Raw genomic sequence first — 24,806 nt, forward strand, 5'->3', positions numbered from 1 at the left:
TTGTAGAAAGTAGCTGCATTCGAATAAAATTATTCATGTACTCCTTAAACACCGACTATGAACTCATAGTTTATTAATATAAAATTCCAGTAGTATGGACAATCCCTGCAAAATGCAAAAATACGATAGGTATGGACAGAAATTTATTTTTATTTCGCTAATAGTAGGCAAGTACGGATTTGGAAAGCAGAAGGCCAGTACGCCATTGAGCAATCACATATCTGTTTGTTGAATGCCAATACAGTGGGTTGTGAAGCACTAAAAAACACTATACTTCCAGGTTCGTAGTATTCTTATGATTTTCTTTTCTAATGAATTTCCTAGGGATTCGTGAATTTACTGTTGTCGACAAATCTTTGGTTAATTTGAAGCGTGATGGATCCAATTTCTTTGTGCAGTACGACCAAGAGGGACAGAGTCGTGCTTTATGCACTAGTACTCTCTTGCAGCAGTTAAATCCATCAGCGGAAATGAACTACCTTGAAGTGGTACGAATTTTATATGACGCCTAGAAGAAAAGAGAACTGACGATCTTCTTAGGAACCAGAAGAATTAATTGAAAAAGACATTGAATTTTTCTCAAGATTTACAATTATTTTTGCCTCGACAATAAAAACTGATGCTTTGCTTCAACTTGAAGCGTTTTTACGGACGAAAGGGATCCCTCTCATCTACTATAATTCTATTGGGTTTGCTGGCATAATAAGAGTCTCTCTCCCAGAATATACAAGTATGTATAGCTATAATACGTATTCTAACTATATAAAAAGCCGTTCAGTCTCAACCAGAGGTACCGTTAGATTTACGAATCCGCAATCCTTGGCCCGAATTGATAAATCATGTACGCACCTTAAACATTGGTGAATTGGATGTTACTAGGAGAAACGATTTTACATATATTGAGCTTTTAATTTATTATATGCTACATTTCGAAAAACTGCATCATCGAAAGCCGGAAACTTCAAATGATAGAAAAATCTTGCGAGATATTATCCGACAAGATATAAATGGACAAGCTCCTGAAAATTATGAAGAAGCATTATCAAGCTACTGGAGAATTTTCCAAGAGTATAAGGTAAAACAATTTGTTATTAAATCCACTAACAGACAATAGATACCTTCGAACGTGATGGAAGTATTGCAAGATGAAAAAAGCCAAGATGTCAACGAAAACTCCACTGATTTCTGGATATTATGTCATGCTTTGAGACGTTTCTATGAGGAGAGAGGGACTTTGCCATTGTTAGGTACAATTCCTGATATGCATTCACATACTCAGCGTTACTTAACTATCAAGCATTTGTAAGTAAAACATTTCCAGAGTTAGACTAACATAAGGTACAATGAAAAATTTCTTGCCGATTTTGGAATCTTAAAATCATATGTCCAAAGGGCATTGCAATGTCAGAAAAGACCCGAGGATGATATACCTGATGTCGTTATTAAGCGATTTTGCAAAAACGTTCTAAACATCAAAATTTGTCGGTACAAATCCATTCAAGAAGAATTCGAATTTCCTAATGATTTAGGTATGTTTTATCGTCGGAGGTATTGGGAAGCTCACCAATCTATCAGATACATTACTTTCAGATGAAAGTTCACTTCTTCCTTGGTATTTAGCATTTCGAATCTCGGAGCAACTTTTCAGTTGTCATCCACATGCATCACTAGAAAAGGAGTCCCCCATTGTTAAGTGCGAGTTAAACAATTTATTTGAAAAGTACTCCTTGAAAGAGAAGTACAAAGAAAAAGTTTTGGAGTGCATTGAGGAATTGTACGTTTATTTATACATCAGAGAACTAATGACTAATTGCGAACTAGGTCTCGAGCTTCCGGTCTCGAAATTCACCCAGTTTCTTCTTTGATAGGCGGTATTGCAGCACAAGAGGCAATTAAGGTATGTAATTTTAAACTTTCCGATCATTTCTTAATAAGTAATTCTTACATTTCCAGATCCTTACGAAACACTATCTACCGATCAATCACACATGCATCTTCGATGGCGTTCATAGCAAAACTGAAACATTTAACATTTAGAAACGCAAAAAGAAATTCAAAAGATTTTTTGTTGAAGAGAATAAAAAGAACTACGTCTAGTAAATACACAAGCCAACTGCTTATTGTAGAATCCACCTTACCTTAGCTAAAAAATAATAAAATTACAATCCAAATGATTCCTACTCCTGATACTTCTTGTTTGTTAGAAGATGTATTCCAGGATGTATATGAACCTGCAGGTAATTATTATTGATACTGAGAAATTGCTAATTCCGTACAGAGGATACTTTTGCGTTGCTGGATGCTCTAGAGGAGGATAAAGACAAGCTATGTAAATTTGCAGCTGAAAAGTTACTTTTCACTGCAGAGATAGGGTAAAATTATATCACGGTAATGTATTAACTGACCATGTTGAAAGTTGTGGATCAGGTTGTGTGTCGTCGTTTTTTAAAAGTGGAATTTTGCAGAATAGGCCAACGAGTAAGGATATTGACTATAAAATAAAGCTAAATGTTTAGTTCATTTTATGACAGACATTTCAAATGCTGCCTGTAATGCGGCCACTAATGTGGTGAATAAAAATCGAGAATTATACAATGATAAAAGCGGTATATTGCTAACTGCACAAACTTATTTTTTACAAGGATTAAGAATTAAAAAAAGCATTGATGTCTTACTTTTTAATCCTCCTTATGTTCCCACAGAATTCGAGGAAATCCCTAAAGAAGCCAACATTGCTTCCGCTTGGGCAGGAGGGACTGATGGAATGGATGTGACAAACCAATTATTAAACAATTTAAGTGTAAGCATATCATTTCTCTTGCGTTTCAATTTTTGACTAATTTATACTAGGACATACTTTCAGCAGATGGAGTTTTTTACATGGTCGCTGTGGCTCGAAATAAACCTGAAAAAATTCAAACTTATATGTTGAGATATGGTTATGATTCAAAAGAAGTTTTGCGAAGAAAGGCCGGAAGAGAAACACTATGCGTGTTGCGTTTTTCAAAGAATAGTGCTTTATTTGTTTAACGTTCATTATGAAATTATTTCTAACTTCTGATCCGAAAACCTCAAAAGTATGAATTACATACTAGGACATGACTTAAGTGTTAGTTTGCAGTTTTCCCTGATGGATGCGTGCACTAGCATTAACACAAGCGGGAATTTCTTCTTCGTAATGAGAAATGATGACCATTGCTTGTGAAGGTAAAAGATTTTTGTTCAACCACTTATGAGCTAGATGCATATACTCAATATCCACGCCTTGAAACGGCTCGTCCAAAACAAGCAAACGAGGACTTTTGATAATAGCTCTACAAAAAAGAATAAATCTTTGCATACCCATAGGTAATTGAGATAAAGGGGTATTTTCAAACTTACGGATATTCAGTTCGTCTAGAATCTTTGCAATGGTTTTAGAACGGCTCTCGGTTTCTTTCGGGATAGTAAAAGTAGTACTCCAGGCGCTTAATAGGGTCTCTCTACAAGTAAATTCTTTAGGGAAATGTGTGTGTATCTCAGGTGACTTTTATAATGTTAGTTAAACAAGTTGGAGTAATTAGAACATACGCAATGACCAACGTTTTCTTGAATATCAATAACTGAGATTCCTGTTCCTGGTCCAATGGACTTTCCAAAGAACTTGATGTCTGTAGCAAAGAGTTTTGGATGATCGCCAAGGGCAAAAGCTAAAAGAGTGGTTTTACCGCTTCCATTGCTACCACTTAAATACCATCTTTCACCCTCTCTTATAGTCCAATTGATATTTTGTAAAACATTTTTACCCCAATAGGTACAGTCGAGGTTCTTCATTTCAATAATTGGACCGCCGATCTTTGGAGGAGGAGCATTTTTAAGTTCGGGTTTTGATAAAACTATAGGACTAGAGGATGGATTGTATTTATCCTTAACTCCTTGATAGGTTATTTTATGATTTTTTAACTCGACGATATGAGTTACGAAATCAGGAATTTCGTCTTGTTGACGAAGGGAAAGAACAATTTTAGGAGAGCAAGCATTGGACATGTTTCCTAGAAGTTCTGAAACTACTGAACGTGACACGACATCAAGACCAGCTAGTATTGTTAGTTATCAAGTGATAGCCAGTAAAATAAACATACAATATGGTTCATCTAATAGTAGCAACTGAGGTTGTAGTAACAACTTCGCAGCAAGCATAGCTCTTCTAGACTGTCCATTGCTTAGATTTATTAAACTAGAATTGAGTAAGGGCTCCAGTCTTGTGATAGAAGCAGCATATCGCACGTTTTCCAATGCTTTCTCTTCCGAGCCTCTGTGAGCATCAGTCAACCATTTCAGAAGAGTAGTATCCTCCCGTTCTTCGCGATGTGAATGATATCTTTCTGAATAGTATGCAGCACGTTGAAGACCTGAGCTTTGAAAGTCCAAAAATTGAATCGCCTGCCAGCGACTTATACCACTACCAGATAGAAAAGGGTAATTGAAACTTGTAGCAGGAGAAGGTGTATATGATCCTTGTAAACACTAAAACTAGTCAGCAAATAAAATATTCAGCAACGCTAAGGTGTACACCATCAGCACGATAAACCAAAATCATGATACTATTCTCATCTGTTACATCCGGCATAAGACCAAATAAAAACTTAAAAAGGCATCATTTCATGGGATTCTTTAGAGTATGAACTTACTTTTAGAAATGTAGTTCTTCCACTTCCAACAGCGCCAACTACGGCCCAGTTTTGATTTCTAGCTATTTCAAAAGAAATATCTTTAAGAACTGGAAATTGATTATCCAAAAAGGTTGTTTTGGCCGTTCGGACAAAAGAAGCCATATTTGATAAGGTGTACAAGGCTTACGAAAGCAGCTTTACCTGAATGTCAAAAATAGATAGTCTTCTTATTCGAGAGTAAAAAAGAATACTGTGTATGAAATAAATTAATTGTTGGTTTCTTCCGAAAAATAAGAGCTGATTGTATAATGGAAGCAACAGTGAATTATATCCTGCAGCACCTGCAGAGTGATTTTTTTTCACTAGATTCGTAAGTATATTTCTTTATAAGACAACTAACATATAGTCTCATTGAACTTATAGCTATAACGCTACCTAGATTACGAAATCAACAAAATGTTTCTTTAATTTTTGGCAGGTTATTGCATTGCGAACCATTTTGGCGATCAAAGACGAATGTTTCCCATAATTTATTAACTCTCATCTATGGTATAATAGAAAAACGTTCAAATTCCGCTAGTGAATTGGGAAGCACTAGAGTATTGTAAATTCTGGCGGAAACCTTGGAAAAAATACCGGATAATCAAGATGAAATTGTATCAAGAAAACTTTTTCTAATGAGCGCCTTGTATAGAGGTTTAAAATGTAATTCGCATTTCCTATCGCGGTACACTATAGAACGAAAAGTCAAAAAATTACTGAGGACGGCGATTCGAAGTGTGCATCTACATGAATTAGAATCTTTTCAAATTATCCAAATCCTATTTAAAGAATTTGATTATGGAGTTGGAGTGAACTGGACTTGTTTATCACTCTTTTCAAATCCTCTTGTACGTGAAAATGAAAAGAATAATTCCGCTAATTGCTTATAGGCTTGGTATTTCCTAACTTGGAATGCATTTTCTTATGCTATTTTGGATAGCGCTGAAGCTGCAGTTTTGCCAGCAACTGTGTTATCTCGCTTGATTACTCACATGTCGCAAAAAACTTTAGAAGACTTGTTGCAAAGGTAAGTGTTTGGTATTATTGAACGCATTCCGTTAACTCTTTTAAGATTGCTTCAATTGGTTATTCATTTGAAGAGTGTTTCTAATTCAATGTCTTCTGTTTCTCGAAAACGATCCACTTTTTTCATATTTGTTATCGTGCTAGAGGCTATTAGTCTGAAACAGTATGCAAAGATTGAATTTAGTAGCAGAGATAGCAAAATATGTCAGAAAATGCTTCTTCTGTTAAGTGAATTAGAATGGGGATTTCGTTCTTTATCTTCCTCTTGGTCTACTTTGGATTTTATTTTTGCAGTAGCAATGACGAGGGGTAAACAAATGGTTGTTCCACATGCAAAAAGCTTAAGCCAAACTTTACATTGCTGGACGGTGGAAGGGAAAGAATTTGATATTGAGAAGTTTTCAGAAATTCCGTTTTTGTATACTTTGCTTCTTGTTAAGCAGTTGCAAAAGTTGAGAATTCATAAATTGTTATCCGGCCAGATCCCTGATACTACTTTTGTAAAATCAACCATGGAAGATCTTGAAAAAATATCAAATTCTTGCTCGTTTTTGTTCTACGCTCTAAAGCAAAATTCTCGAGAAGCCGTTAGTAATGACTTTGTGTTAGAACTCTGTCTACACGACTTTCTATTTGCAAATACTATTTCTTCTGAATCCAATGAGCCTACTTCCGCAAATGATCAAGAAATGTTTATGATTCCTCTCGATTGCTTATTCAACTTTACCCTTCTACCCGTTCCTGAACATGAGTTACAGGATATTATATCCTCTAAATTTCAATTATATAAACAATCTACCAACAGGAATTCTTTTCTGAAACATCTATTTTGTATGATCAGCCAAAAGATTGTTTCGAATCTGGAAAACTCACTTGTTCTTTTGAAAGCGTCCATAGGCATACTACCCTTCCTTACTGAGTCAGAGGGACATGAATTTCTTCAGCAATTTGAAGTTTTGATTCAAAACCTCCCAAGAGAGTATCAGGACTCCACAATCCTTCTTGTTGCAAAACAGCTTTCTACTCTTTCATATTCCCATGCCTCATCTTTTCTTCCCCACTGGGCTTCTTTACTGATTTCTCCTGCTCGATAATAAATGTCGTTGGGGTGCGTTATCTGACTTAAGAATGCATTTTAAATTAGTAAATACTAGTAGTACAAGGAATTCAGACAAATACTAATCTTTAACACATTTCTACGGCAAAATGTTTATGACTAGATCAGGTATGAAATTTGACTAAAATAAAACTAATAAATTAGAATACGATAGAGGTGTGAACACCTTTTCACCTGAAGGACGATTGTTTCAAGTAGAGTATGCGATTGAAGCCATTAAGTTGGGATCGACCGCGATTGGCGTGAAATCAAAAGATGGAGTTGTTTTGGGTGTTGAAAAAAGACTTAGCAGTCCTTTAATGGAATCATACTCTGTGGAAAAGCTATTTGAGATTGATACGAATATTGGCTGTGCTATCTCTGGTTTAACAGCAGATGCACGTACTATTATAGACCATGCAAGAGTGCAAGCGCAAAACCATCGCTTCACTTATGATGAACCCCAAGGTGTAGAAAGTATTACCCAATCCATTTGTGATTTAGCTCTTCGATTCGGTGAAGGAGAGGAAGACGAAGAACGAATTATGTCTCGTCCTTTTGGCGTAGCTCTCTTGCTGGCCGGTATTGATGAGCATGGTCCCCAGCTTTACCACTCTGAACCTTCCGGTACATACTTCCGTTATGGTGCTAAGGCTATTGGCTCTGGTAGTGAGCCCGCGAAAACCGAATTGGTTAAAGAATACCACAATGACATGACTCTACAAGAAGCAGAGGCATTGATCCTCAAAGTCCTTCGTCAAGTTATGGAAGAGAAATTAAATTCTATGAATGTACAGCTCGCAAGCGTTACTTCTGACAAGGGATTTCATATTTATACTGATGATGAAATGGCCGATGCTGTTCGTCGTGAAGAGCACAGATCAGATTAAAGTATCTAATTGTCTTGTTATCTTGTCTATAAGCCTTTTACATACGGCTAGAGTTACATTCCTTTTCCTTTTTCATGCTCCAATGAACTGTTTTACGAGAAAAATAGCTACCTTTCTGTAAGTTTATCCTTCCTTAGAAGAAACCCGCTATTATTAAGAAGAATGAACAATATAAGAGACGACAGGTTTTACTAGAAAGTTTAACGGCTGTAGAGAGAATAATAATTTGTATGTAAAATTTGGTAGTAGATCTTCTCATTCATACTGAGGTCCATCGTAAAAAAGAAATAGATGTTTCTATGTTGTTTCTTTCACTGGACATTGAGCTGTTCCTTGTTTTCCTTAATCGAAAATTGGATGTATTGTATCAAAATGCGATCCCTCCCATACTTTGTCCACTTACCTCATCTAGTGTAACAAATCCATAGGGTTTGATTTATACGAAGTTGATATTAAATTTATTTTGTATTTAAGCACAACACAAATAATATATATATATATAGATAGATAGATAGATTAAGCCTGCTTATGCTTCTACCCAGACAACTTCAATTGGCATTTGCTCCTATTCGCTTAAATTACTGTTTCTTCACGTCGAGGCAGCAATTTCGAAATATAAGAAATTGCAGGATTCGCTTCCAGTCTACATTTACTGAAAATTCAGTAAAGTCTTTGCCTTCAAGAGTAATACCAGTATATCAAGGTACCGACGACAGTTGACATAAACGACTTACGGTCTGACTAACATATCACCTTATTAGATTGCGTTTCTCCCCAGTCAGTAGGAGGAAAAGCAAATTTGAAGCAATTGCAATGGCCGCAGTCACCCAGAAATGTTTTGATCCTAAAGAAAACTATGGACTTGAAGGTCAATCAGTGTTTCACAAGGCTAGTTGAGCATTTGCAGTCTGCTTATTCCAATTTATCTCTTATTGTGGATAAGGATACCGCAGAGGATTTTTCGCAGTATAAACTGTATAGCTGGGATGATGAGGCGGATTTAGAAAAGAAAGTAGACATCGTTATCACAGTCGGCGGAGATGGAACCATTTTACATGCTGCTTCTTTGTTTGCAAAATCAGGTATGCCACCTGTACTATCATTTTCTTTAGGGACCTTGGGATTTCTTTTACCTTTTGATATTTCAGATTTTCAATCGGCATTTGCAGATATGTATTATTCACGCTCATATGTATTAATGAGGATGCGATTATCTTTGACAATGAAAAGAAATAATTACGATGAGACCAGTTTTATCATGAATGAAATGCATATTCATAGAGGTCTCTCTCCGCATATGGCTGTTTTGAAAGTATTCATTAACGACAAATTTCTAACTGAAGCAATTGCTGACGGATTGATCATATCCACTCCTACTGGTTCAACCGCATATTCTCTATCTTCTGGTGGGCCAATTGTACATCCGTCTATAAATGCTCTTTTGCTTACACCCATTTGTCCAAGTTCTCTTTCGTTTCGGCCAGTTTTATTTCCGGATTCTTTTACCATTAGTGTTGAAACATCAGAAAAGTCCCGTGTCCGACCCCAGCTTTCGGTTGATGGCCGTTTGCTTGGGTTGACAGATATTGGCCAACGTATTCATATATGCAGCAAGAAAGACAATGGGATTCCTTGTGTTATTCGAAGTCATAAAGAAGACGACTGGATGAGCGATATCGTCGGCCTTCTTCGTTGGAACCATCCTTTTGATCGTAAAGGATGGTAAGATATTTTCAAAAAAAAAATAAAAGAAAGGAAAGGGAAAGTGGGTTTCTTGTTTTTTTGGTATAGATTTCCTGTAAATTTAAAACAAAAGGAAGTTGTACAGTCAGTTTATGGTTCAGCAATTTCTGGTTCTTTTTGGTTCTTTAATATAGCGTTTTCATATTTAATCGTAAATTATCCCTATTTATCTGTATATCTCTACATGTATTTCATTGTAAGTTATTCGCTTTATTTACATTAAGTAAATGTTCTACTTCTATTTATTCACATAAACCGTATATAGATGATGACTACCATATAATTGCAGGGATAAACTCTTTCTATTATATCAATTTTAAAAAATGTATTTTCTTGTTTTTTTTTTTTATAAAGAAAATTAAGCACCTATTTATTTATGCTTCATGACACTCATTTTTTCTTATAAATACCTAACAATGTATACCATTGCAAGAAATGAAACCAAAACATACAGCGTGTGATCCAAATAAAGAAAAATAATTTATTAAATTACTATTCAGTCAATTAGCTACAGAATGAGATTTTATTTACCTTTATTACTTTTATTTACACTACCTTCCATTTGTTTTTATCGAGTGTCACTTGGAAGAGTAACAGCGATGAAAATCACCTCGAATCTTCTTTTATAGAGAGCCCCACAATAGCGAGAAGAGCGATGGCGATTTAGAAAATACATAGAAAAGTTAATAAATCTATTAAAATTTAACTAATTAGATATCTAATACATTTACATTGGAGGGTCTTTTTGATTTATTCGGTTTTCTGTTATTGGGTAGCATGTGACTTACCCGTGTGGAAATAACTTTGAACGCGTCCGCTACACTTATCCATTCCCAACAACAAAGATTTGGTCTGGGAAACCGTTCCAGAAATACCTTATCTTTTACCTGTATTATATATATAGAGACAGTTCCTCAACTGGCATAAATTCGTGCAATCTTTGTTATCTTTCCCGTTCTTAACGCGTACCAACGGTGTAAAGACTGTACTAAAGAGAAAATCAATAAAAAGGGACGAGGTTGAAAAAACAAGCGAGTCCTCATTGGTTTATCTTTAGAACAAAGATCTATACTAGAAAAAACTTTCCTTTTCTGGAACTGTTGCATTCATCTTTTAGAGATACCGCAATTTGTTCAGATATCCGTTCATCTGTATTCTTTCTGATTTCGCTTTTGCGGTTTATTCTGCATTACATTTTTTCTTATTTACAAATCACGATCTTTACGTTCATCTAGTTTTATTCTATAATCATGGTTGAGACTGGTTATGCATCTCCTCACGTTCATCAATCAGTGAGATCGTTGGCTTTGACTTATGCCCACCTTTGCCCATCTATCCTAATTCCTTCTTCACAGTACCTCTTGGCTGCTCAAATTCGTGATGAGTTCCAAGCTAAATATGTCGCTCCATCTACGGAAGCCGTCGAAAAAGAAGGAGCTGAATTAGAATTTGAGCATGAGCTTCATTTAATAGCTCGTTTCTTAGGTTTAGTCGCTTCTAAGGAAGAGAAAAGCCCCGATCAATATAACCAATTATTAAATACCATCACCCTTGAATTTGAACGTACCTTCTTAGCAGGAAACGAAGTTCATGCTGTTGTTCACAACGTGGGTTTAAGTGTTCCAGCTCAAAAAGATGTTGTTTGCTATTACTATCGTTCTAGAGCTTTAACTGGTAGAGGAATGAAGTTCCACGGCTCCGCGCTTTTGAATGACCCCCATGCGAAGTTAGCTGCTATTTTTGGAGGCCAAGGATATGAAGACTATTTCGATGAATTAGCTGAGCTCTATGAAGTCTATGCTCCATTCGCTTCTGAACTTGTGCAAACCCTTTCTAAATTCCTTTTCTCTCTTGTACAAAATGAACAGGCATCTAAAGTGTATTCTAAAGGACTTAATGTACTTGAGTGGCTCGCTGGCGAGCGACCAGAGCGTGATTATTTAGTTACTGCTCCTGTCTCTCTTCCTTTGGTTGGTCTTACTCAGCTTGTCCAATTCTATGTTACTGCTCAAATATTGGGTCTTAATCCTGGCGAGCTTGCTTCTCGTTTTACGGCTGCCACTGGTCATTCTCAAGGTGTCATCATCGCAGCTGCTGTTTCAGCTTCTACCGACCAGAAATCTTTCATTGAAAATGCAAAGGTAGCTTTGACAACCTTATTCTGGATTGGCGTACGTTCTCAACAAGTTTTCCCCACTACTACCCTTCCTCCTTCCGTAGTTGCAGATTCTGTCGCCAACTCTGAGGGCAATCCCTCACCCATGTTAGCTGTTCGTGAACTTCCTTTAGAAATTTTGAATAAGCATATTGAAATCACGAACACTCATCTTCCAGAAGATAGAAGAGTTTACCTCAGCCTTGTCAACGGCCCTAAAAGCTTCGTTGTTAGTGGTCCGGCTCGCTCTTTGTACGGTTTAAACCTATCCCTTCGTAAGGAGAAGGCAGATGGTCAAAATCAAGCTCGTATTCCCCACTCTAAAAGAAAACTACGCTTCGTTAATCGTTTCCTTAGCATCTCTGTGCCTTTCCATAATGCATATCTAACCCCTACACGCTCTTTACTTGAAAAAGATTTGAAGGGTTTGGAATTTTCTCCCTTAAGATTCCCTGTATATTCTACCGACAACGCTGGTGATCTCCGCTCTGAGAAACCATCTGACTTGCTTATGGCTCTTTCTGTAATGATTACCGAGAAAGTTGTTCATTGGGAGCAAGCTTGCAATTTCCCAGAAGCTACTCATATTGTTGATTTTGGTCCTGGTGGTGTTTCTGGTGTTGGTGGCTTTACCCGTACTAACAAAGACGGTCAGGGTGTTCGCGTTATTGTTGCAGATGCTTTTGATGCCTTGGATCTTGGTTCCAAGACAGAATTATTTGATCGTGAGGTCAAGTCTGTTAAATTTGCCCCCAACTGGGTTAATCTTTACAGACCTAAGCTTATCAAGAACAAACTGGGTCGTGTATATGTTGAAACCAAACTTTCTAAAATGCTTGGCTTACCTCCCTTGTGGGTTGCAGGAATGACTCCTACTAGTGTTCCTTGGGATTTTTGTTCCGCTATCGCTAACGCAGGCTATGCTTATGAGCTTGCTGGTGGTGGTTACTTTAGCGCTAATATGATGCGTGACGCCATCCATGAGCTTTCCTTGAATATTCCTCCCGGTGCTGGAATTTGCATCAATTTAATTTACATTAATCCTCGTAGCTTTGCATGGCAAGTCCCCCTGATTCGCGAAATGGTTGCCGAAGGTTACCCTATACGTGGTATAACTATTGCTGCTGGTATTCCTTCTTTGGAAGTTGCTAATGAATTGATTGAAACTTTGGGAGTTGAATACATTTGCTTGAAGCCTGGATCTGTTGAGGCTATTAATGCTGTCATTAATATTGCTAAAGCTAATCCCACCTTCCCAATTGTCATGCAGTGGACTGGTGGCCGTGCTGGTGGACACCATTCTTTCGAAGATTTCCACGCCCCAATTTTGCAAACTTACTCTTCCGTTCGTCGCTGTGACAATATTGTTCTTATTGCTGGTAGCGGTTTTGGTGGAGCTGATGATACTGAACCTTATTTAACTGGTGAATGGACAACTGCATTCAAGCTTCCTGCTATGCCTTTTGATGGTATAATGTTTGGTTCCCGTCTCATGGTGGCTAAGGAAGCTCATACTTCTTTGGGCGCTAAGGAAGCAATTGTTGCCGCACCTGGTGTTAGCAACGCCGACTGGGAAAAGACTTATGATGGCCCTGCCGGTGGTATCGTCACAGTCATGTCTGAATTAGGCGAACCAATCCATAAGTTGGCTACTCGTGGTATCATGTTTTGGAAGGAGCTTGATGATACCATTTTTGCTCTCCCACGCCCGAAACGTGTTCCTGCTTTGCTTGCCAAGAAGCAGTATATCATTAAGCGGTTGAACGATGATTTCCAAAAAGTTTATTTCCCTGCTCGAATTGTTAAGCGTTTGTCTTCGGAGAAACTTCAATTTGAGGCTGTTGGTGGTGTTGAAGAGATGACATATGCTGAAGTTTTATATCGTACAGTCGACCTGCTATACGTTACCAAGGAAAAGAGATGGATTGATGTCTCATTACGTACGTTCACTGGTAGTTTAATGCGTCGTATTGAGGAGCGTTTCACTAAGGAAGTCGGCAAACATACCCTTATTGAAAACTTTGAAGATTTGAATGATCCATATCCTGTTGTTGCTCGCTTCCTAGAAGCCTATCCAGAAGCCCATAAACAAATTATGAATACCCAAGATGTTCAATTCTTCTTCTCATTATGCTCCAATCCTTTCCAAAAGCCTGTTCCTTTCATTCCTGCCATTGACGATACTTTCGAATACTTCTTTAAGAAGGATTCTCTTTGGCAAAGCGAAGACCTTGGGGCTGTTGTTGGTGAAGACGTTGGTCGTGTTGCTATTCTTCAAGGTCCTATGGCTGTTAGACATTCCACGAAGGTCAACGAACCTGCTAAAGAACTTCTCGATGGCATCCATGAGTCTCACATTAAACGTTTCATCGATCTTTATTATGGTGGAGATGTTAACAAGGTTCCTACCGTTGAATATTTCGGCGGCGTGAAGCCCGTTAACTTGCCTCCTTCTGCAGTGGATTCTGTTTCTGTTACAAAGAAACAGGACGAAGTAATTTACAATTTACCTGAAACTGGATCTCTTCCTTCCGCAAAGGCTTGGTTTGAACTTCTAGCGGGCGAAGCGGTTTCATGGCGCAGAGCTATTTTCACCACCCAACGAGTTGCCCAAGGTTGGAAACTCGAACAAAACCCCGTACGCAGAATTCTTTCACCTCGTCCAGGACAACGCGTCGTTATCAAGGGTCACGGAAACGATGCGGTGCTTGAAATGTTCGAGCTTCAATGCGGCGAGCATATCCTTGCTGTGCGTCTCAGTTTAAGCAACGACATCATTACTGTGTCTATGTTTGAAAACCGCAATGCACTCAAGAAGAATGTTAGTCTTGACTTCTTGTTCAAGTATGATCCTTCCGTTGGTTACGCTCCTGTTGCGGAAATCATTGAAGGTAGAAATGATCGTATTAAGCACTTCTACTGGCAATTATGGTTCGCTGATGAGCCCTATCCTGAGAATGCTTCTATTGCTGATACCTTTACTGGTCCTGAAACCACGATCACTGCTAATATGATTGAAGATTTTTGTAGAACTGTTGGAAACCACAACGAGGCTTATACTAATAGAGCCAACAACAAGCGTATGGCTCCCATGGATTTCGCTATTGTTGTTGGTTGGCAAGCTATTACCAAGGCCATTTTCCCCAAGGCTATTGATGGTGATCTTTTGCGTCTTGTCCATTTGTCCAACTCCTTCCGTATGGTTGGAAGTCCTTTGGTGGAGGGTGATAAGGTAACTACTGCTGCTACTATAACTGGCATCGTTAATAATGATTCTGGTAAAACTGTCACCGTCAAGGGAGTTGTCTATCGTGATAACAAAGAAGTCATTGAAGTCATCAGCCGATTCTTGTATCGTGGTAACTTCACCGATTATGAGAACACTTTCGAGCATACCCAGGAAACTCCTATGCAACTTACTTTAGCTACTCCTAAGGATGTAGCAGTGTTACAATCGAAGAGCTGGTTCCAATTATTGGATCCCAGTCAAGATTTGTCTGGTTCTATACTTACTTTCCGTCTGAATTCTTACGTCCGTTTTAAGAATCAATCTGTTAAGAGTTCCGTACAAACTAAGGGTATAGTGCTATCCGAATTGCCTTCTAAGGCTATTATACAAGTTGCTTCTGTTGATTTCCAATCCGTCGATTGCCACGGCAATCCAGTTATTGAATTCCTTAAGCGTAATGCCAAACCCATCGAACAACCCCTTGAATTTGAAAGCGGCGGTTATAGTGTTATTCAAACTACTGATGAAGGCTACTCACCTGTTTTCGTTACTCCTCCTACCAACTCTCCGTATGCTGATGTCTCTGGTGATTACAATCCCATTCACGTCTCTCCTACCTTCGCTGCCTTTGTCGAGTTACCTGGCACACACGGTATTACTCACGGTATGTACAGTTCAGCAGCTACTCGTAAGTTTGTTGAGACCTTTGCTGCAGAAAATGTTCCTGAGAGAGTTAAGCATTATGAGGTAACATTCGTTAATATGGTTCTTCCCAACACTGAACTTGTTACTAAGCTTTCTCATACCGGTATGATCAACGGTCGTAAGATAATCAAGGTTGAAGTCTTAAACAAAGAAACTGAAGAAGCTGTTCTTATGGGTACTGCAGAGGTTGAGCAACCTGTTTCCGCCTATGTATTCACTGGTCAGGGCTCTCAAGAACAAGGAATGGGTATGGACTTGTACGCTACTAGTGCAGTTGCCAAGAAAATCTGGGACAGCGCTGACAAGCATTTCTTGTCTCATTACGGATTCTCTATCATCGATATTGTGAAAAACAATCCGAAGGACATTACGATTCACTTTGGCGGTGCTAAGGGTAAACAAATTCGCAGCAATTACATGGCTATGGCTTATGAAAAAATTAATGACGATGGATCTACATCCGTTGTTCCTGTATTTAACACCATCACTGAAGAATCCACCTCCTTTACATTTACACATCCTTCGGGTCTGTTGTCGGCTACTCAATTTACTCAACCTGCATTAACATTAATGGAGAAGGCCGCTTTTGAAGATATGCGTGCTAAGGGATTGGCTCAACAAGACTGTGCTTTTGCTGGTCATTCTCTTGGTGAATACTCTGCGTTGTCTGCTATGGCCGATGTTTTGTCCATTGAAGCATTAGTTGACTTGGTGTTCCTTCGTGGGTTGACAATGCAAAATGCTGTCCGTCGTGATGAATTGGGCCGCTCTGAATATGGTATGGTTGCCGCCAATCCTTCTCGTGTTTCCCCAACCTTTACCGATGCTGCATTGCGATTCATTGTTGACCATATTGGCGAGCAAACTAAGTTATTGCTCGAAATTGTCAACTACAATGTTGAAAACCAACAATATGTCGTCAGCGGTAATCTTATGAGTTTATGTACCTTGGGTCACGTTTTGAACTTCCTTAAGATTCAAAAGATTGACTTCCAGAAATTAATTGAAACCCTTACGATTGATCAATTGAAGGAGCAGTTGTCGGAAATTGTTGAAGGTTGTCACGAAAAGACCTTGAAGCAAAAGGAAGAACAAGGACATTTAGAATTAGAACGTGGATTTGCTACGATTCCTTTGAAGATTGATGTTCCTTTCCACTCTTCTTTCTTGCGCGGTGGTGTTCGTATGTTCCGTGAATACTTGCTCAGGAAGATTTCTCCCCATCAAATCAATGTATCCAAGTTGCGCGGAAAGTACATTCCGAACTTGACCGCTAAGCCTTTCGAGATTAGCAAGGAATACTTCCAGAATGTCTATGAATTGACAGGCTCTCAACGCATTAAGAAGATTCTTCAAAACTGGGACCAATATAATTCTTAGAGCTGTTTTGTAATCTTTTGCTATTCATGGTAAAGGTGGTTTAAAAAAGTACTTAATTTCCTTGCTTATTTTGATATATAGTCTTCATTTAATAAGGAGTGTGTTGCCTGTTGTAGCAATACGCTTATATTTACTTTTCATTTATGGTACTTAAAAGTAAAATTGGTTATCTGCAGTCTCTACATGAAGACAGTGGTTTATGATTTACTTGAATAAGATAATTTTAATAGAATATTTGAGATTATGTTGTACTGTAGCATAGCATTATTTTATTCATTTATTAGTCTCCGTTGCATAGATTTCTAGCGGCGTTCTACGGCAGAAGTGTTTGGTGGTCAGGGAAGATAATGGGTCGGAACGCCACTCGGTATAGTGGATAGTGCGGAACAGCAAATTTTGACAATTCTAAAGAGAAAGTAAGTACAGCGTGAGGACTTGTCCTTCACCAATGCTTCGTCAAGTGTAAGTTGAAAGAAAATTTGCTAACTTGATATACTAATTAATATAGAAAACCCAAAAATGCTCGCACTAAGCGTGTAATGGATAAACGCGAGCCTAAACTCTTGGAGGGAGCGAAAATTGCCCTTTTCTTAAGAGGAAACGCGACTTCGCAGCTCGTTGTTGATGCTTTACATGATTTGCACGCTTTGAAGAAGCCATTCGCAGTTAATTTTCAAAAGAAGAATTCGATACTTCCTTTTGAGGATAGTTCTTCATTGGAGTTTTTTTCTGAGAAAAACGATGCTGGTTTAGCAGTGTTTGCTTCTCATAATAAAAAGAGACCTCACAATTTAGCATGGATTCGCTTTTTTGATTATCACGTGTTAGATATGATTGAACTTGGCATTGTTGACTATAAGCCAATTTCTTCTTTCCGCACTGTACCCATTGTACCTGGTACGAAGCCCATGATGCTCTTTCAAGGTCCTTCTTTTGATTCTCATCCTGTTTTCCGTCACATCAAGTCATTATTTTTGGACTTTTTCCGCGGTGAACCCATTCAAAAGTTGGATTCTGCAGGTTTATCTTATGTGATTGTTGTTTCAGCAGGTGAAGCCAGCGAAGATGAAACACAGCCTTTACCAAGAGTGAATTTCCGAGTGTATTCGACTAAATTATTGAAATCAAAAACAAATCTTCCTCGTCTTGAGTTGGAGGAAATGGGGCCACGACTCGATTTTAGTATTCGTCGTGTTCAAGCTGCTCAAGCAGACGTTCTGCAAGAAGCTTTGAGGAAACCCAAGACACAAGAACCCAAAACCAAGAAGAACGTCGACGTTGACTTGGTTGGTAACAAGGTTGGCCGTATTCATGTGGATCAGCAAGATCTCAGCAATTTGCAAACTCGTAAAATGAAGGGTTTGAAGCGCTCCGCTGCCGAAGCAGAAGATGAAGATGAATCGGAAGAGGAAGATGAAGACGTTGTTTCCGATGTTGAGTAGACGGAAAAGCGCATGCTTGCTTCAACCTCGGAATTTTCGTGTAGATAAAGTATGTTATTTTTGGAAAAATATATGGAAAATCGTGTTTTTTTTTGAATTTGGTTCCTGGTTTTTATAACGGTAATTTAACGGTTGGTTTCTTAGATTTTTTGGGAAGCAGTCTAAAAATGAGACATAAATATGTGTCTGTCTCCATTGTTTCTATAGGAAGTTTTAATAAATTTTTAATTTTTATTTGGAAGTTAACTAGTATACAAGGAGTGCCGTAGCCTCTAGTAATATTATTCTTTCTTTTGTTCTCGACAAGTGGTACAATTGCAATGAACTTGCAAGAAGAAAACAAAAAAGACTAGTAACTTGCTATATTTGTCGATTGGATTAGCATTCTTACTTTGAGCAAAAAGTAGTTGGCTTCTCTAAAAGTATTTCCTTTTTTTAGAAACTTAAAGAAATACAAAAACAACATAGCCGGAGAATCTTTAGAGACCTTGAATTAATTAAAAATTTAGAAATAAACTAATTAACTGTCTATATAAAGATACATACTTACTTTGGTTGTCATTCTCTTCTTTAGTTCACTACGAACATTTTGCTACCCTAAACATATCTCAGGTGAAATTAACGAACATGCAATCAAGTGACTCTAGGGACATGAACCAAGCGTCAGTAGAGCATATGAAAAGCGACGCTAAATTGATGGTGGTCATTAAGGCTGTTGATATGGTATATAAACATTTTGATGGATGTTGTTTAACAACCTGCTAATACGAGGACTAGGAAGAAGAAATGCAGCAAGATGCGGTACATACAGGTATTTTAAAATTGTGCGAAAAGAAAAAACTAATGGAAATTTAAACAGCTGTGCAAGCTATGGAGAAATTTACAGTTGAAAAGGTACTTTAATATACCGAAAGAAAAGACTCAGTTGAAACAGAAAGACTAATGAACAATGTGCAGGACATTGCTGCTTTTGTGAAAAGAGAATTTGACAAGAAATACTCGCCAACTTGGCATTGTATCGTTGGCAGAAATTTTGGCTCCTACGTGACACATGGTATGCATTTGTTGTTTTTTATTTTTAATTTTTTTTTAAACCTAAGTTAGAAGTCAATATTAACAAGATATTCAGAGTCTCATAGATTTGTTTATTTCTACTTGGGAACAATTGCTTTTCTATTATTCAAGTCTGGTTGACGAGAAAAAAAAAGTTTCATCATGCATCGGCATTGTGGGTCCGTATTTATTTAATTTGGATAATTAGAATTATTTTCTAATTAATTTGGAAGTCTCTAAAACAGAAAGCTTTTAGCTAGCTTGCATATCTAACTTAATTATTTTCCTAAAAATAACTTGTGTTACAACAATTACGCAGCCTTCTGTATAAAATTAGAAGCCATTTATGGCTTTAAAGTGTTTAACTTATGGATTAGGTGGACAAGATATATGCTTGGCACAATACTTGTGTCGTTTTATTCTGGTCAATTATGAATTTTCATGAATCAGCAGCAGCTTTTCAACGTCTTGAGGATAAAATAGTATAAGTTACGGATCTTCGAGTGACTTGATGGATTGGTATATTGCAGGAATAGAAACTTTGTGAGGCAATACTCAAAACACTGACAGCTTGTCCTTGTAACTCATTTATCAGTGAATTTTATGTGTCTTAAGAAAGAATATACATAATTTTCTACTAATTTCCGTTTGTTTGCGAAACTCTCAGTTAATTGTAATTCATCTTTAGAGAAATAAAGCTTTACCGTCGAAGAACGAGCCATTACAGGCGAACCACACTAGAATCTCATGAGGATACTGAAATTGAAATTACTTTTCTATTCTGTCAGTTGTTAAGCTCGATTCAACTCGCTGTACTTTTTTGTAGCATTCTCATCACGCACTGCAACCGTGTTTGCTTTTAAAAATAGTTGTTGTTTTTTCTCAAGTAGAATTATTTAGCAATGTAATCTTTCAAAATATTTAGAATCTATCTAAGTGCCGAAACAATTAGTTGGTAGAAGCGGCTTTTCAGATATCCAATCCCTACCACTTCATCTCTGTACAGCCATTTGAAACTACTGAAAGGATCTCCATTCGTCACATTTCTCTAGTTTTAATACCTAAATGCTTTAAGGATTAATTCACTTCGCAAGAATTAACGAAGAGTGAATTAACCTTACGCGCCCATCATCTTACTCATTTCGTATTTATGGTATAGAATCCATAATCACCTTCTTCGAACAGTTATTTGTTCTAAATACTGCTTTGTTTTATTTTAAATTAAGTTCTTGAATTATATAGAGCGATTGCTTGCTTTACTTCCTTCTTTTACAAACACAAAGCCACATTGAACCGCCATCCTTCATCTTTACGAAATCCAACATCAATTTGAAGGCGTTTTCGTTCGCTGGATCTCTTTTTGCATGTTTGCTCATATTGTTCAATTACTGCTGAAATCTAGGTCATAGATATTCGTGCTTTGAATCCGTTCGTTACTCTCTTCACGTGCCAAGGTTTTCCTTTTTCTATTAAACATGGGAACCAGTATCGACGGGGAAAAATACGTCCGTAATCTAGCCTCTTATATCTATACTCATGAGAAGCGTTTGGCAAATGCTTCAAGTCATTTCATCAGTACCTCAATCTTTAGTAACCAGCCGGTTCAATTGTATCTGACTCTTCACCATTTATATTTTTTGCTGACTCAATTTGAGGAAATTGATGTAAATACGGGTCCTTTAAATATCCGTATCGAAAATCTACATTCCGAAGCATTTCCTAGCGACTATACTTCGTTCCTGAAGAATCGAGCATCTAGAAAAGCTGATTTTGATGATAACATGAGCATGAAGAGTGTTGCAACTATAGGCAGTGTGCTATCTCAAGTGTCTTCTTTGTGGAGCCGGTTCTCCACTACCTCAACTGAGTCGACAGAGCAGAGGAACAGACAGAAATTTCTTTCTTTGATACGATATATTTATTCTTCCTTTACAAAAATTCCATTTTTAAGTCTTGTCTATAATCCGAAAGCAATTCTCATTTCTCAGTTTGAAGAATTCCCTCTAGATACTGCGGTACCCATTACTGTTTTTAAAAATCTGTCTTCACTAGAAGTTCGCGGCTACGACGTGAGATCCATTTATGGGTGGAATTTTCTCTCATTAGGCTTGAAGAGTTTAAGTCTACATCGTTGTGATCTGGTGGATTTGTCTGAAGTGCTTATTAAATTGGTTCTTGATGATACTGACCTGTACCGGTTTCGGTCATCTAGACAACAAAATTTGAATCAATCATCTACAATTAATCAGGTTCGTTCTTCAACGACGTCTTTAAATCTACGCCGATCGGTTTCTCTTGGATCAAAAGACCAGTCGAGCCCTCAGCATTCCAACACTTTCCATCGCACTTTATCTCAGTCTGTGCTATTCCTATCAAAAGATGGTAGTGTTGATTCATCTAACCAGAGTGTCAAAAGTAATGAGCAGTTATCCGACGTCGAAAGCATACTTTCGTCTAATGCTTGGAGCCAACTTTTATATTTCCGCTGTTCTAACTGTAGCCTCAAGTATATATCCCCTAAAACCTTCTTACCTCTTGTTTCCCTTTTATCTTTGGACTTAAGTGGCAATGAACTTGTCGAAATTCCGTCTGCTTTGGCTGAGCTACCACAGTTACGTTCCCTAAACTTGGCTTCTAACAAAATTGTTAATTGTAGAACTTTCTATCACATTGAACTACGTAGTTTACAAACACTTGTACTCGCGTGCAATCAGTTGAAGGATCTGTCTGGTTTGGAGGCTGCCCCTACTTTACAAAGACTCGATATTCGTGATAACTTAATTGTCGATCCGGTTGAATTCCGTCGCCTTGTTGGAAATACTAATTTTGAGGAGGCATACATTGCTTCGAATCCTTTTACAAAGACCAATTCTTCACATCGTATACTGATATTCAATTATTTTCGAGAGTTTCCAGAGTCCAAAGATATTTTACTTGATGGAAGGGGACCTAGCATGTTTGAAAGAATGTATTTGATTGAGAAGGCAACCCCAAGTGTGAACCTGGGTAGCCGACCATCAGCGGGAAGTGATACAGGTGCTGTCATTCGTCCTACAAAATCTACTTTAAAGAAAACAAGTAAAATGAGGCTGGTCGATTTGACGTTGCCTTCTGCCGATATCTCACGTGCGCAAGCAGAAAGTGACATAATATCTACTCAGTCGGGATCCTCTGTTACGAAATTTGGAACTTCAGAGGCTAGTAATGATGCTGGAGAAGTATTTCGAAAAAAAATTGAATCTTTACGGCAGGAAGCAGGTAATGAATGGATAGAAGCATTAGTGCAAGAAAGCTTAACGAGACAACAAAATAACACAGAACATGGTCTAAACTAAATAGTACCCTTCGTGTTGCATATGATCATGGATAATGCCGCCTAATTTACACAACTAATTTCTCTTATTAATCCATTATGTTGGCCTTTTAATGTTACGATTATTCTATTTTTTTACACTTTAATTTTTACTATCTGTTGAACGTTTAATTTGGGTCTATACAAGTTCCATGATACATGGCCAGACGAACGTTATCAGGTCATACCTATGTACAAATAAGTCGATTCTTGAATATTAAGGATCGATAGACGATTTCTATTTACCATCCTGTTTTGTATAAACGATTGAATCCTTGTAATTGGCAAAAGACATCACTCTTTTTATATGCCCGAATAAAACGGACATTCATCTGTTCTTGTCGGAAACACTGTTTATATTTTCTGCATTTTATGTTGTAATAATGGTCTCTTAAACTTCTGAGTATATATATCGGCTTTTTGAAAGTGTGCTGCTTGATTGCTCCTCTAATCACTGCTGACATGCAATGGTTTTATGTGTAGGGTAATTTCGATTTCGATCGGCATATTGTTTATAAATTATGGATTCGAGAAAGAATGATCAACTTTGTGATCATGAGAATATTGAAGAAAATTTCGGTTATTTGGTTGTTCCTTCTTCAATAGTTACAGACTTGGTCGTTGACTGAATGAAAAGAGTAGTAGCTTTGTATAGATGGAATTACTATAAATAAACTTCTTCCATTCGTTAATCTACTATCTATCTATAGAGCTTTTGATTTTGTTTCAGATCATCAAACTTGGGTAAGGCCCTTTGGTTTGTAGAACAGTATATATGTACGAAATTCAAAAATGAAATACCTATTCACTATGGCCTGCAAACTCTTTTCTTGAGCCTTTTCGTTGATCCTTGGCTAAAAATTAGAACAAACACTGGATTGTATAAAAAAGAAATGTAGTGAGCACTAAAATTTATAAATGTTTATTACGTGTAAAAGAAAGGTTTAAAAACTACAAAAAGATTCTTATTTGACATGCATACATTTCCTGTCTTCGTGTTGTTGGTACTAATTTCCATGTCCTCAGCAAGAAAAATTAAGCTTGAACCGTTATGAACCCCTATGCGGTTCTCAACCTGGAAAAAGATGAATCGTATACTGATGATCAAATAAAAGAAGCTTACCGGAAGGCTTTATTGCAATTTCACCCGGATAAACGAAAAGATATTCAACCTGGTCGTTATAGTGTTGACCAAATACGCGAGGCTTTTCAAATTCTAGCAAGTGAAGAAGGACGTGAAAATTTCTATAAAAATAGTGAAATTGGTAAGCAAGCAACGCTAGAATTTTTTGAAACGGCGCTAATTTGCAAATCTAGACCGCGCTCAATACTACTCTGTCGTTGACTTAAGTGAATTTGACGAGTTGGAGGATGGCTCTTACTACTATCCTTGCCGGTGTGGTGAATTAGGAGGCTATGTCGTAACAGAAGAGAACTTGGAAAACGAAGAAAGCGTCATTCCTTGCTTGGGTTGCAGTTTGACCATTCAGGTAGCTTACGAAGTGGTAGAAACGGATGGTAGTCAGCAATAAGTATGGTGAAATTATTGCAATATCTAGAAAGGCAATTGACGGGTGTTTACCTTCTCTTGTCTGACTAAATCAAGGGCCTTGAAAGAATCAAACAAATAAAACAGCGTTGAACAATTTACCACATTATAACACATTCAATGAAGAATTATGGGTTTAGTCTTTGGAATTCTATCTGAGCACCACTGCTTGAGATATACTTTTCTTGGTACTCGCTCGTTTTGTTTACTGAAGAGTATATTGGCAGAACAGTTCTTTGAGAAGTAGGCGAGTATGTTCTTTTTCTTAGATTATGGTTTAATTTTGGAATTATTAGAAATACAGACAGCTCGTTTTCTAAGGAGAAGGGAAAAACTCGACTTGTCTCGATCATTCCTTTAATGAGTATTCGTAAACATCTAACAAAATTATCACTCATAATGTATGTAGAGAAAAAAGATCAATCTAAATTCAACGGGAAAGATAGAAAATGAAAGCGTTCCGCAATCCCGTTAATTGTTATACTTCCTAAC

General features: G+C 37.5%; 11 protein-coding genes across 11 annotated transcripts; 10 read left to right on the forward strand and 1 right to left on the reverse strand.

Annotated features, from left to right (window-relative positions):
* Positions 1-13: 13 nt before the first annotated feature.
* Positions 14-2,161, forward strand: SOCG_03080 (NEDD8 activating enzyme). The gene is made up of 10 exons (XM_013161568.1): positions 14-129; positions 168-280; positions 325-488; positions 541-730; positions 771-1,075; positions 1,115-1,302; positions 1,339-1,529; positions 1,576-1,774; positions 1,822-1,897; positions 1,954-2,161. The coding sequence occupies exons 1-10, from the start codon at positions 95-97 to the stop codon at positions 2,035-2,037; spliced, it is 1,545 nt and encodes a 514-aa protein (XP_013017022.1). The 5' UTR covers positions 14-94; the 3' UTR covers positions 2,038-2,161.
* Positions 1,723-6,769, reverse strand: SOCG_03082 (ATPase). Its single transcript, XM_013161570.1, has 5 exons — positions 4,671-6,769; positions 4,122-4,506; positions 3,571-4,076; positions 2,139-3,526; positions 1,723-2,087 (listed from the first exon to the last, which is right to left on the reverse strand). The coding sequence occupies exons 1-4, from the start codon at positions 4,812-4,814 to the stop codon at positions 3,104-3,106; spliced, it is 1,458 nt and encodes a 485-aa protein (XP_013017024.1). The 5' UTR covers positions 4,815-6,769; the 3' UTR covers positions 1,723-2,087; positions 2,139-3,103.
* On the forward strand, positions 2,096-3,915 carry SOCG_03081 (prorein methyltransferase Mtq2). The gene is made up of 5 exons (XM_013161569.1): positions 2,096-2,237; positions 2,279-2,372; positions 2,417-2,478; positions 2,517-2,800; positions 2,851-3,915. Exons 1-5 carry the CDS (start codon positions 2,171-2,173, stop codon positions 3,028-3,030), a joined length of 687 nt encoding a protein of 228 aa, XP_013017023.1. The 5' UTR covers positions 2,096-2,170; the 3' UTR covers positions 3,031-3,915.
* Positions 5,330-6,814, forward strand: SOCG_03083 (uncharacterized protein; the record flags this gene model as incomplete). Its single annotated transcript, XM_013161571.1, has 3 exons — positions 5,330-5,542; positions 5,585-5,721; positions 5,767-6,814. 3 exons carry the CDS (start codon positions 5,330-5,332, stop codon positions 6,812-6,814), a joined length of 1,398 nt encoding a protein of 465 aa, XP_013017025.1.
* An 80-nt stretch (positions 6,815-6,894) lies between these two features.
* On the forward strand, positions 6,895-7,980 carry SOCG_03084 (20S proteasome component alpha 5). Its single transcript, XM_013161572.1, has 2 exons — positions 6,895-6,945; positions 6,982-7,980. Exons 1-2 carry the CDS (start codon positions 6,927-6,929, stop codon positions 7,704-7,706), a joined length of 744 nt encoding a protein of 247 aa, XP_013017026.1. The 5' UTR covers positions 6,895-6,926; the 3' UTR covers positions 7,707-7,980.
* Positions 7,981-8,103: 123 nt separating this feature from the next.
* Positions 8,104-9,624, forward strand: SOCG_03085 (NADH kinase). Its single transcript, XM_013161573.1, has 2 exons — positions 8,104-8,409; positions 8,468-9,624. The coding sequence occupies exons 1-2, from the start codon at positions 8,235-8,237 to the stop codon at positions 9,430-9,432; spliced, it is 1,140 nt and encodes a 379-aa protein (XP_013017027.1). The 5' UTR covers positions 8,104-8,234; the 3' UTR covers positions 9,433-9,624.
* Positions 9,625-10,282: 658 nt separating this feature from the next.
* On the forward strand, positions 10,283-17,207 carry SOCG_03086 (fatty acid synthase beta subunit Fas1). The gene has a single exon (XM_013161574.1). The coding sequence runs from the start codon at positions 10,700-10,702 to the stop codon at positions 16,916-16,918; it is 6,219 nt and encodes a 2,072-aa protein (XP_013017028.1). The 5' UTR covers positions 10,283-10,699; the 3' UTR covers positions 16,919-17,207.
* Positions 17,208-17,317: 110 nt separating this feature from the next.
* Positions 17,318-18,623, forward strand: SOCG_03087 (brix domain-containing protein Rpf2). Its single transcript, XM_013161575.1, has 2 exons — positions 17,318-17,380; positions 17,427-18,623. Exons 1-2 carry the CDS (start codon positions 17,367-17,369, stop codon positions 18,358-18,360), a joined length of 948 nt encoding a protein of 315 aa, XP_013017029.1. The 5' UTR covers positions 17,318-17,366; the 3' UTR covers positions 18,361-18,623.
* SOCG_03088 (dynein light chain Dlc2) lies at positions 18,597-20,280 on the forward strand. Its single transcript, XM_013161576.1, has 5 exons — positions 18,597-19,083; positions 19,138-19,171; positions 19,220-19,254; positions 19,318-19,414; positions 19,490-20,280. The coding sequence occupies exons 1-5, from the start codon at positions 18,988-18,990 to the stop codon at positions 19,552-19,554; spliced, it is 327 nt and encodes a 108-aa protein (XP_013017030.1). The 5' UTR covers positions 18,597-18,987; the 3' UTR covers positions 19,555-20,280.
* Positions 20,281-20,421: 141 nt separating this feature from the next.
* On the forward strand, positions 20,422-23,637 carry SOCG_03089 (uncharacterized protein). Its single transcript, XM_013161577.1, has one exon. The coding sequence runs from the start codon at positions 20,889-20,891 to the stop codon at positions 22,746-22,748; it is 1,860 nt and encodes a 619-aa protein (XP_013017031.1). The 5' UTR covers positions 20,422-20,888; the 3' UTR covers positions 22,749-23,637.
* On the forward strand, positions 23,590-24,770 carry SOCG_03090 (diphthamide biosynthesis protein Dph4). Its single transcript, XM_013161578.1, has 2 exons — positions 23,590-24,030; positions 24,083-24,770. The coding sequence occupies exons 1-2, from the start codon at positions 23,817-23,819 to the stop codon at positions 24,295-24,297; spliced, it is 429 nt and encodes a 142-aa protein (XP_013017032.1). The 5' UTR covers positions 23,590-23,816; the 3' UTR covers positions 24,298-24,770.
* Positions 24,771-24,806: the final 36 nt, after the last annotated feature.

The sequence above is a fragment of the Schizosaccharomyces octosporus genome (genome assembly GCF_000150505.1).
Source record: "Schizosaccharomyces octosporus yFS286 unplaced genomic scaffold supercont6.1, whole genome shotgun sequence".
NCBI classification, from domain to species: Eukaryota; Fungi; Ascomycota; class Schizosaccharomycetes; order Schizosaccharomycetales; family Schizosaccharomycetaceae; genus Schizosaccharomyces; species Schizosaccharomyces octosporus.